Source organism: Carya illinoinensis, chromosome 3 (genome assembly GCF_018687715.1).
Source record: "Carya illinoinensis cultivar Pawnee chromosome 3, C.illinoinensisPawnee_v1, whole genome shotgun sequence".
Lineage (NCBI taxonomy): Eukaryota > Viridiplantae > Streptophyta > Magnoliopsida > Fagales > Juglandaceae > Carya > Carya illinoinensis.
This window is the reverse complement of record NC_056754.1, coordinates 51,479,762-51,490,603: the sequence shown is the minus strand read 5'-3', so window position 1 is coordinate 51,490,603 and position 10,842 is coordinate 51,479,762. Positions and strand designations below refer to the sequence as shown.

General features: G+C 35.6%; 2 protein-coding genes across 3 annotated transcripts; both read left to right on the top strand.

The window, feature by feature from the left end:
• Positions 1 to 590: 590 nt before the first annotated feature.
• Positions 591 to 4,520, top strand: LOC122305201. Of its 2 annotated transcripts, none has more exons than XM_043117562.1 (4): positions 591 to 933; positions 2,640 to 2,683; positions 2,936 to 3,233; positions 3,693 to 4,520. In XM_043117562.1, exons 1-4 carry the CDS (start codon positions 864 to 866, stop codon positions 4,001 to 4,003), a joined length of 723 nt encoding a protein of 240 aa, XP_042973496.1. In that variant the 5' UTR covers positions 591 to 863; the 3' UTR covers positions 4,004 to 4,520. The 2 variants fall into 2 exon arrangements, with proteins under 2 accessions (XP_042973496.1, XP_042973497.1); XM_043117563.1 differs by lacking the exon at positions 591 to 933 and adding an exon at positions 1,035 to 1,055.
• A 3,737-nt stretch (positions 4,521 to 8,257) lies between these two features.
• LOC122304933 lies at positions 8,258 to 9,983 on the top strand. Its single transcript, XM_043117193.1, has 3 exons — positions 8,258 to 8,555; positions 8,845 to 9,190; positions 9,356 to 9,983. Exons 1-3 carry the CDS (start codon positions 8,258 to 8,260, stop codon positions 9,981 to 9,983), a joined length of 1,272 nt encoding a protein of 423 aa, XP_042973127.1.
• The last annotated feature ends 859 nt before the right edge of the window (positions 9,984 to 10,842 follow it).

The window sequence follows — 10,842 nt, the reverse complement described above, 5'->3', positions numbered from 1 at the left end:
TATAAAATAATATAATTTTATAAAATCTATTAAATTTGCTAATTTCCTCGTACATCCTGTGAGTTCCCTTCTCCCCATATATCCGCATTGGAGGAGCCTATGACAGTGCCACGAAGAAGACGACTTCGATTGAGGGGAGCTGGAATATACAGAGACTTCTGAATCTAAACGAGAGAGGAACAAAATGAGAGCTAAGGTAAGCTATACATAGAACTCTAAATTATTTTAATAATATAATTGCAACTCTTTTCTCCCTATTTTACGATTCATTTTATTATATTATTTATAGTTATAAAATATATAAATATCGTATAGGTATTTAAAAAAAAAGGAAAATATTATTAAAAATTTATTATTTTATAAAAATCTTATATTTATTTATTATTTTTAAATAATTATACGATAGTTAGACACGGTAATACTTGCACACTAAGATCAGATTAAAAAAAAAAATTCCACTTTTCGTCGCTTGAATGTTAAGAAAATATTAACTTAAAGAGAGAGGGTGGGGGTTTGTATTTGACACGTGCTCCCTATCTTCAACCGAGGATGACGTGGCGCGGGGGGGGGGGGGGGGGGGGAGGGAGTAGCCGACACTCTCTCAGTCGCACGTTTTTCTCTTTCTGCCATGAATTGCCCTCTCTCTCTCTCTGAGAGACAGCTCTGAATTTCGTGACCGTACGTACGTACACACCGGAACCTTCTTCCCCCAAGCACTGCTCCAACACCGCCGAGCCACAGACAGAGGGAGAGAGAGGGATTACACAAAGTTGAAACCCGTGGTTGTTGCTGGTCTATCTCGGCCGCTTCCTCTCTTTTACTGCTTTTACTGTTAGTTACACAATTTTTTTGTTGTTGTTGTTATGGGGAAGAAAAAGAGAATTCCAAATCAGAGCGACACCCAACCTCCCATTTCGCGTTCTCCTTCTCCGGGTAGGTTTCTTTCCTTTCTCGTTCTTTCTTTTTGACAGCACTTGGATGGCTGCGTTTGGCTCCTGAGAAATTAATGCCGGAAAAGTCGTTGAATTTCTTGAAAGTTTTACAACTTTTATAAGGTGCAAATTTAGTTGAGGTCTTTTTTTTTTTTTTTTTTTTTCCGTTTTCATTTTCACTTGTTTCCCAGAAAGAAAAGTGGAGGAAATATGTTGGTTCGATTCCGATGGGGGTTTTAGGGGTTTTTTTAGGGTTTCACGATCTATGTGCTTATTTGTCTCATCGTTGATCAATGGGGTTTTTTGTTTTTCTTTGGCTTTCTTGATTTTTTCAGCGCAATGGAAATACCGACTAGAAGCTGTTAATTGAAGCAATTAGTATATTGATGGAAAACTATGTTTTATTGATTCATTTTATAACTGGTGCTATAGAAATCGGTCCAATATTTTTGCGTAGGGATTTGGAGAATAAAGAAAGGTCAATTTATTTTGACAATACTGCTCGGACAATTTTTTTTTTTTTTTTTCTTTTGAGAAAATAAGTCGAATTACTTTGAGCTGTTCGGACGCACTCAAAATATGTTTTTAATTTTCAAAAGTTAGAAAGAAGGAAACTCTGATGGTGTTTTCTGAGCAAATAAGCTCCATTTCTATTGCAGCCAAACCACCTTATCTGCTGTTTTGTACTTTTAAAGGCATAGCTATTTAGCACTGGCTTATTAATCTTCTTTGGCTATAGTTGGAACTACACAAGCTCCAGCATAATCTCGCATTGTCCCGTGGCCATTCTCATGTTACGTATAAATATAGTACCCTTTAGGTTAGCTTTTTAGCATTTTTGCACGCTACTTTTCCTGGCCCTTCCTCGAGGATTTGAAATAAAAATTCTCCTATATTTGGTTTTCTTTCCAACCATTTGACATGATAATCAACAATTAAGGTACGCAAAAACTCTAGGTGAAATGTTGCCATTTGGTTGGTTGATACTCCTTCCACTTGCCAGTGTAACAATGTTGCTACTTCTGTTATTAGATAATTGGAGTTTTTCCCTTGTATTTTGATTTTGGATGCGCTTGTATAGGGAGTCCTTGTTCATTACTCCAATTGCTAGCCCTGCATATTTCCACTCTCATGTTCATTACTCAAATTGCTGGCTCTGCATATTTTCACTCTCATGTTGTGACTTTGGTGATCGGCTTTTGTTTTTGATATGGAGCTACTAGGCTTATTTTGGGGCCTCAATTGCAAATGTCGTAACATCATCTTTCCCTGTTGGTCACAATTAATTTTCTGTGCACCATATTTTTTTGGGTGGTCAAAGTTTTTAGTTTTTGGTCCTGTTATTAGTAGTTAGGTGTTACTCATGTATTCATTCAACCTATGTACTTGGGATAGTGCCTATCATCTTTAATGATTTATCCTGATTACCTTTTAAATTTTTTTTTTTTGTTTCTGTTGTGTATTCTATGCCACATGAAGAATGGAATTAATCTGAAATTTCAATTTGGTGAAGAAGCCACTGTCTTGATCTTGGGGTTGGTGGCCTATTGAGCTTGGAAGAGGAAAAACATTATATACAATGGACAAAAGAATCTGATATTAGCTGGCAGTTTTCCTGTTCTTTTCTCAACTGTTAATCACATATTATCTTAGATATAAGAAAATGGAGTGCAAATGATCAATGTTTTCCTGTACGTAATATTGCAGATACCATGCCTTGTTCCTCAGGGACGGAATTAATGTCAGAAGAGGTTAATGCTCTCCCTCTTTCTCTCTCTGTTTCTTTTTTTAAATGTAATTACTATGTCCAGGTTTTAACCTTTTTACACTGTTTCCTTCCTCTCTTATTAATACTGGAGAGTGATTCCTATGAGAGACAGTTTTGGCTTTGATGACAACTAGGATACAGAGATTCTACTTCTACACTATTACTTATCAGCATTTTCTATTCCCCCCACCCATTCATGCATAGTTTTCTCATTATATTCTTATCTGTTTTGCAGAAACCTTTGCTTTCTGTTGACGCTAGTGAACTAAATACTCTTTCACCTTTCTGGGATATAAAGGATAGTTCTACAAAGCATCTAAATGCCCATCCTGCTACTGCACATCAGCATCAGAATCTTGGCCGTTCTATATTTTTGAAGCATTCTCGTTATCACTATGGCCATCAGTACTTTCGGCGCAATTCAGCTAATCATACAAATGCATCTTCTCGAGGCAAAGGTGCTTTTTCACGCGATGAGAGACTGTCCTTCAAGTTGGCCACTCAATGTAACCCACAGACTGGGTATCATTCAGGTTCATTTTTGTTTTAGTTCTTAATTCAGTTCGATTTACCATGTTTCTATTTCTTTTGACGGAATTCACATCACGGGAAAACATTTGTTCCACTTGATGAGGTGTCCAGCTTTATATGATACTGGTGCTTAAAATATTGTCACTGCCAAAATAATGCTCTGTGTGATGAATGGTAAACATGTAGTCAGCTAATCTTCTAGAAAACAAAAGTTATATTCCTTTGTGATGGTATTACAGATTACTACAGTTTCCATCTTTTACAGTTTCAGAAACTAATAATAATAAAAAAAAAACACAAAAGCCAGATTATCCTGTGCTTGAAACATGAAAAAAAGTTCTCTGAAAAGATATTGTTTGGACTTACATTTTCCGTTACTATCAATAATCTGCTGTGTTACATTTACAACCTATTATTCTCACATGTTCTCAAAGTGACTTCATTTTCTAATATTATTCCAGAAATTAGGGGGAAGGAAATTTGCAGGCCAGAAAGACTTCGGTCCAGCTCCTTGGTAATAGATGCAGCATCATCGGATGCAGTGAAGATGGTATGTGGGCTTTGTCAGAAGCCATTGAGACGAAAACCTTATTTTCTTGGAGGTACACTGTCTTCTGGCGAACTATCTGTGGTGGCAGTTTTAGTTTGTGGTCATGTTTATCACGCAGAATGCTTGGAGGAGAAAACATGCCGTGAAGATAGACGCGACCCGCCCTGCCCATTATGTCTGGGATTGCCGTCCAAGGAAGACAACTCTGGAGGACAGGAATAACTGTAGAATATATTCTACTTTACACCAATGAAACTGATTATCTGGAGCCAGGCGATACAGAATTGGATCAGCAGATGGAAATATAACCAGTTGGGGTTTAAATTTGCCATACATTCTATTGCAACTATAATAGTTTACAAAGTGTTGAAGTCCTACATATTTTCAGTAACTAGGACTTATTGCAAGTTCATCAATAGGAAGATCATAGGGATGAGATTATGTTGTTGAAGAGACAGATGCAGATCACCTGTTTGCCTTTGTTTTTTTTTTTTTTTGGTAGGAGGCACCGCAAATAATGTGATTTGAAATTGTTTCTAACATCTTCTTCCCCTACTAGTAGTACTTTGTATTCTATGTGAAAAGGACACTGAAATTGATCGTGTCTTGGTTAGCAGTAGATGTCCAACACTGCAACCTCAAAACTTTAGTACCGCGAAACGGATGTGGCGGCCCATAACATCGTTCTTGTCTTGGTTTTAACTTTAAGCAAGGCAGAAATATCTAAATTAGATTTGCCTGTTTTGCTGATTTGCCTCCCATATCAGCTGGCCTTGTTGCTACAATCATTTTGAACTTTTTTCTTTTATGTGAAACACAACAATAATATTCAAGGAATGAGAACTAAAAAAGAAGGGAACGAGGCTCCCAAGAATAATCTCAAAACAACACTCAAAATATAAACAATACATTCAGTCCCGTCACGAAGATGATTGTTGAAACAATCCATTGACAAGATTTTCAGAGACCCCGACAATGGATTTAGCTGGACTGGATTAAGCAGCTTCCGGATTATCAGTGGCAATACAGGGAGAGTCAACAACAGCAGCATCAATGCCTGGAATTGGCAGAAGTTGGTGCTGCAGCTCTACACAATGCAACAGGTAGAGCGGCAGTTTTATTCCATTGGCCCTCCAAGTAATGATTAATAACTCACTGCAAATAGAACTTGCAAAATTCCAGTAATCACCAGCCAATCATCAATCACTATGCAACATACAAATTGCAGAAACTCATCCATCCCCATCTTATTAACAAGCAACAAGACTTTATTATTCAAGCATTTTTCTTTATTATGCTATATCATAGAGATATGTTAAACAAACACTTTTTGTTATATTTTCAAATCACTTAAAAATTATTGCAATTCATGAGGCAAGTCGAGAATGTATTTGGTTGAGATCAGTGATTCAACATATTCAAAAAATGTGTGAGCTTCCCGTGATCAATGACAACCCAATAATTTTATACCAAGATAATGATATTTGTATTACTCAAATAAGAGGAGGATATATCAAATGTGACAGAACTAAACACATTTTACCCAAAATTCTTTTTGTACCCATGAACTTCAGGAGAAATGTGAAATTAATGTCAAACAGATACGATCAAGTGATAATTTGGCAGATTTATTCACTAAGGTATTACCAACTGTAACATTTAAGAAGATTGTGTAGAACATTAGAATGCAAAGACTTAAAGACTTATCATCATGTACTTTTCAGTGAGAGTAAATATTTTGAAGACTTGTATTGGTTGTACTCTTTTTCCTTCGTTAAGGTTTTATCCCATTTTAACCGACTCATATGTATGACCGTCTTTCCATCAGGCCGACTTAAGCTACCACCTTTCTACTCCTATATATATGAGCGTCATTCACTTGTACGAGATATAAGTTTTATAAGTTAATAACAAGACTTTAAAGTTTTTCTCTTGTAATATCATTTTTCTTTTAGTTTTATAATAGTGTAGTCTTTTTTGGACACAAAACAATTTTGTTTTACCACTTATTCCTTTGGAGCTTTGGTATTGTACTAGCTAAATATAAGTGAAATATAAAATATAGCCAAGTTTTATATAAATGATCTATATTAGACTAGTTAAAAACCTTTAACTTAGACTTTGAACTACAACAACTTTAAACGAAATTTCAAAATTGGAGACTCATTATTCACCCATCAAACTCATATTTTATTCACAAACAATCAACAAGACTTTATTAAATTATTTTAAAAATTTTCATTAGTAAACAAGCTATATTATGTTGGATAATTAAGTTGATATAAAAAATAGTTTGGAAATAATAAGTTTAAGTAAAAATTAAATTATTAATTAATATATGGAGTGTATTTGTAAAATATAAAAAAATTATTAAAAAATTCTTATTAACATACATAATATTATATTATTATTTTGACTTTGACTTTGACTTTGATATCTTCAATGACTTTGACTTTAGCAAAATTATCAACTTTTAGTCAAATTTTGGACTTAGTAAGGGCTAAGGTCTCCTCCTCCTATAGGTAGAGTTGTATAATTGCTCATTTAAAAAGTGGATTTGTACAACGATGAGTCTTCTAGCTACGTCGATTTATGAGATTTACTTGATTTATTTTATAATAATAATAATTTTACAATGTAATGAACCATATCAAACCACTCTAATTTATTAGATTACTTTTGTATAATTTTGTTGAGAATATTTCCCATATACAATTTGTAAGGTCCCCTCCTCCCCATATATCACAGCCATTGGAGGAGCCTACGAGGAATATACAGAGACCTCTGAATCTAAACGAGAGAGGAACAAAATGAGAGCTAAGGTAATGTATACACCTCTAAACAATTGTAATAATATAATTGCAACTCTTTTCTAACTATTTTACGATTCATTTTATTATAAATCAATATAATTACGTTATTTTATTAGAAATGTTACCATTCATATAATTACCATGCATTTAAAATGAATGTATAAAATACTTGTCCCAAAAAAATATAAATGTATAAAAGAATTTTAAATCTATGAACTAGCTATGAAATGCATGGCCAAAAATGGTGAGATGTGTGAAAAAAAGAAGAATTAATGTTAGGTATAGTTGTGAATGTACAAATATCGTGCAGTCGTTTTAAGAAAGAGAGAGATATATTATTAAAAAATTAATTTTTTAATGTAAATTTAACATTTATTTATTTTTTTAAAATAATTATATGATACTTCCACATTATTGTATAAAAAAAATTTCAACTTTCCAAAAATAAGAGGAAAACGCTCTACTAGGGCTTTTTCATTTTGGTCTTTGGTTATGCTATGTCGGCTGTATGGCAGCCCCTGATGACTCGCCACCCATGGCAACCCAGCCCGTTCACTCGCTGATCTTGCCTCTGTGGTGCCACAACCACTCCCAGATATGGAGGTTTCTTTTTGTCAGCCTAAAACTATAGACTGTGAACTGGTTTTCACCTTTTCAACAAAGGAAATTGAGAGAATGGCTCAGCCGTTTCGTTATTCGATTGTCTTAAAATTTCTCGGGCAGAGGCCCTCATTAGATGCCTTGTGATCCTTCACTCGCAGCTGTTGAGCTTGTCCAACATGCTTATGGTTTCTGCAATGCAACGTTCGAGACATGTCTTCGTCCGGATGGCTAATGAGACTGACTATAGTAAGGCTTTGTCTAGAGAATGGTATGATATCAATGGAGTATTCTACAAACCATTTGCTTGGACGCTGGACTTTGATGATAATTTTGAGCCACCATGTGTCCCGGTATGAGTGTTTTTGCCTGGACTCCCACCAAATTTTTATCAGCCATCAGTTCTGAAAATGCTTACTACCCTCATTGGTAGATTCATAAGATGCGATAATTCCACGGTCTTTGTGATGAGAACAAATGGGGTTTGGGTTTGTCTCGAGGTTGGTTCATCAAAGGAGCTAATAACGTACTTCTCGATAGGCAAATATGAGGTTCCACAAAGTAGGCGGCAAGATGTTTTTTTCGAGACATTGCTTGCGTATTGTTCCTCCTGTAAGTGTCATGATCACAACATTCAAACTTACTGTAAGGTGGGTGATCAGAAGACGATGATGAAAGGAGAGAAGTAGTGGGTAAAACGGGCAGGGAAGTCTGCGGATGGTGTGATGAAAACTGCAGAAAATCAAATATTGGAGATCATAAACAACCCAGATAAAGTCGAGAAAGGAGTGGTGCAGCATGAAGTGAAACTAGATGAAGATGTGGTGATTGAACATTGTGATTAGAGGGATGCCTTGGTCGATGTCGCTTGGAAGAAGACATTAGAAGTTGATGTTGGACTTTGTCCAATTGATAATTCGAATGGGTTACGGGCCTTATTGACGGGGATCCTCCCACCTAATCCAACTTTAAATAAGGTGGCTCCCCTCATGGACCTACGGGACCTGGACAATTGTGTGGTCTGGAAATTCTTAGTGAGCCATGTATGGGGAATGGTAAGGTAATGGAGTTGGGCCAGGCTATTAACGTTGCAGAAAAGTGTGAAGAAAGGCTTACTAACACCAAGTTATTCGACGTCACAGACTTAGCAGAGGATGAGTCTAGTTTGAATGAGACGTTGTTACATGAGGCTAAGGATGGTGCCACTATGGAACCTGGTATCTCTGAAGGCCGTGATGTTGTTGGTGAGTTTGAAAAGGTTGAAGAGTCACATTCTGACTATGAAGTTGTGAGAGAGAAGATGCAAGACGATATAAGAAAAGACTATTGCACTGATTCGGAAGGACCAAGTAAAATAGTTGGTAAGTTTCGGAAAAGGAATTCCACAAGGGCAATCATTCGCCCTACCAAGCTTAATTTATGATGATTAGTCTCATTTTTTTTTTTGGAATATTTAGGGAGTTCACTCTTCTAAGTTGTGCTTGAAAAAAATAATAAAAAAGCATAGGCCTAATATTGTTGCTTTGGCTAAGCCTTTTTTGTTGGAAGATAAAATTTCAACTTTGTTGGAGAATTTTAACTGCGATTTATTTATCACTAACGCAGTGCAAAAAGGAAAAATCTGGTTGTTGTGGAACTAAATGGTTTTAGTTCAATGGTTGGCTGGGTCTAATCAATTTGTGTCTGTGAAAGTTGAGGAGAATGGGTTTGCATTTATTCTTACCATTGTTTATGCTAAGTGTACCTCGCTAGAGAGGACGAAGATTTGGGAGGACCTGGTGGCTGCTAGCAATTGCAATCTCCTGTGGATTCTTTACGGTGATTTCAATATTGTCAAAGATGATTATGAGAAAAGAGGTGGTCATCCCCGTCCTTTTGCTGTAATAGAAGATTTCAATTTATGTATTCAAAATTGTGGGTTGTTGGATATGTGCTCGAAAGGCTTGAGGATGACTTGGTGCAATGGTCAAAACGGTTCGGTTCGGAGCTGGGCAAGGTTAGATAGATGTTTTATTGATTCTAATTTCCTTAATTGTTTTCCCAATGGTTTTTTTTTTTTTTTTTTTTTTTTTTTTTTTTTTTTTTTTTTTTTTTTTTTTTTGAATCGTTCTACTTTGGATCATTCTCCTTTAGTGATTCAAATGGGTGAAAATCTCTTCAGGTATGGGTCGAGCTCTTTTCATTTTCAATTTATATGGACTGATCATGCAGATTTTCTTAACTTTGTGGAGGGGGTGTGGAATCAAGATGGGATTTGTTTTGGGCTTCTTAAATTATCTCTTAAGTTGAAAAGGACTAAGGTGGCGCTTAGGGATTGGAATCAACGTGTCTTTGGGAGGACTAATGTTATTATTAGTGAGCTTGAGAATCGTATTGATAGTCTGGAAAATTGCCTTCAAGATTCATTTTCTGTTGAGGATGATAATGATGTTCTGGCTATTAAATTGGATCTTTTATGTTGGAGGAGTAAAGAAGACACTCGTCTTTTTCATATGACCAATAAAAGTTGGCTTCAAAATGGAGATCAAAATTCTAAATTTTTTCATGCTTATTTGAATGTCAAGAATTATAAGAGGGTTTCTGACATGTGCCTCATTGATGGCACTCATTTAAAAACACCTTTTGATGTACATCAGGCAGTCGTTGAGTATTTTCATCACTTTTTGAGTGAGAGTAGTAGTGGTGAATTACCTAATTTAGGAGATTTAATTCCTCTGATGATTTCTGACGATGAAAACCTGATGCTCTGTAGTATCCTGTCTCTTGGGGATATTAAGGATGCCTATTGATAGTAGTCCTGGTTCGGATGTGTTTGGTTCTAGCTTCTTCAGATTCTGCTTGGATATTGTTAAAGATGATTTCCTTGAAGCCTTTTCTGATCTTTTTCAACATCATCTGTTTCCAAGATTTTTATACTGCATCTTTTATAGTGTTGATTCCAAAGGTTGATATGCCTACTGATTTTGATAATTTTAGGCCTATTAGTCTTTACTCGGTGGTTTATAAGATTTGTGCTAACATCATTGTGGGTCATTTGACAAACGTGCTCTCTAAGATGATTTCTCATGAGTAAGGGGTTTTTATTTCTGGTCGTAACATTTTTAAAAATATTAGTCTTACTTAGGAAATTGTCCATTCTATGAATAGAAATTCCAATGGGGGTAATGTCTTAGTTAAACTTGATATGTCAAAAGTTTATGATAGAGTGAATTAGAGGTTTCTTTTACATGTTTTGGACTCTTTTGGTTTCTCTCCTTAGTTTTGTGGTCTGATCAAATTGTGTATCTTCACACCTTGGTATTCTATTATGATGAATGGTACCTCTTTGAGTTTCTTTAAAGGAGAGCGTGGTCTGAGGCAGGGCAACCCGCTTTCGCCCTATTTATTTATTATCATGCAGGAGGTTTTATCCGGTCTTCTTAAGAAAGTGTTTTGAGTCTGGTAAAATTGGTCAGTTTATTCAAGCAAAAGGTACCCCTCTTATTTTCCACCTTATGTATGCTGATTATATTTTTATTTCTGCTAACGGTGGTAAGAGTTTATGAGAGGTTTGATGGAGATTTTAAATCTTTATGAGCGTTGGTCGAGTCAAATTCTTAATAAAGATAAAATTGCTATTTTTTGCTCTAAAAATATTTTTGTTTTTAG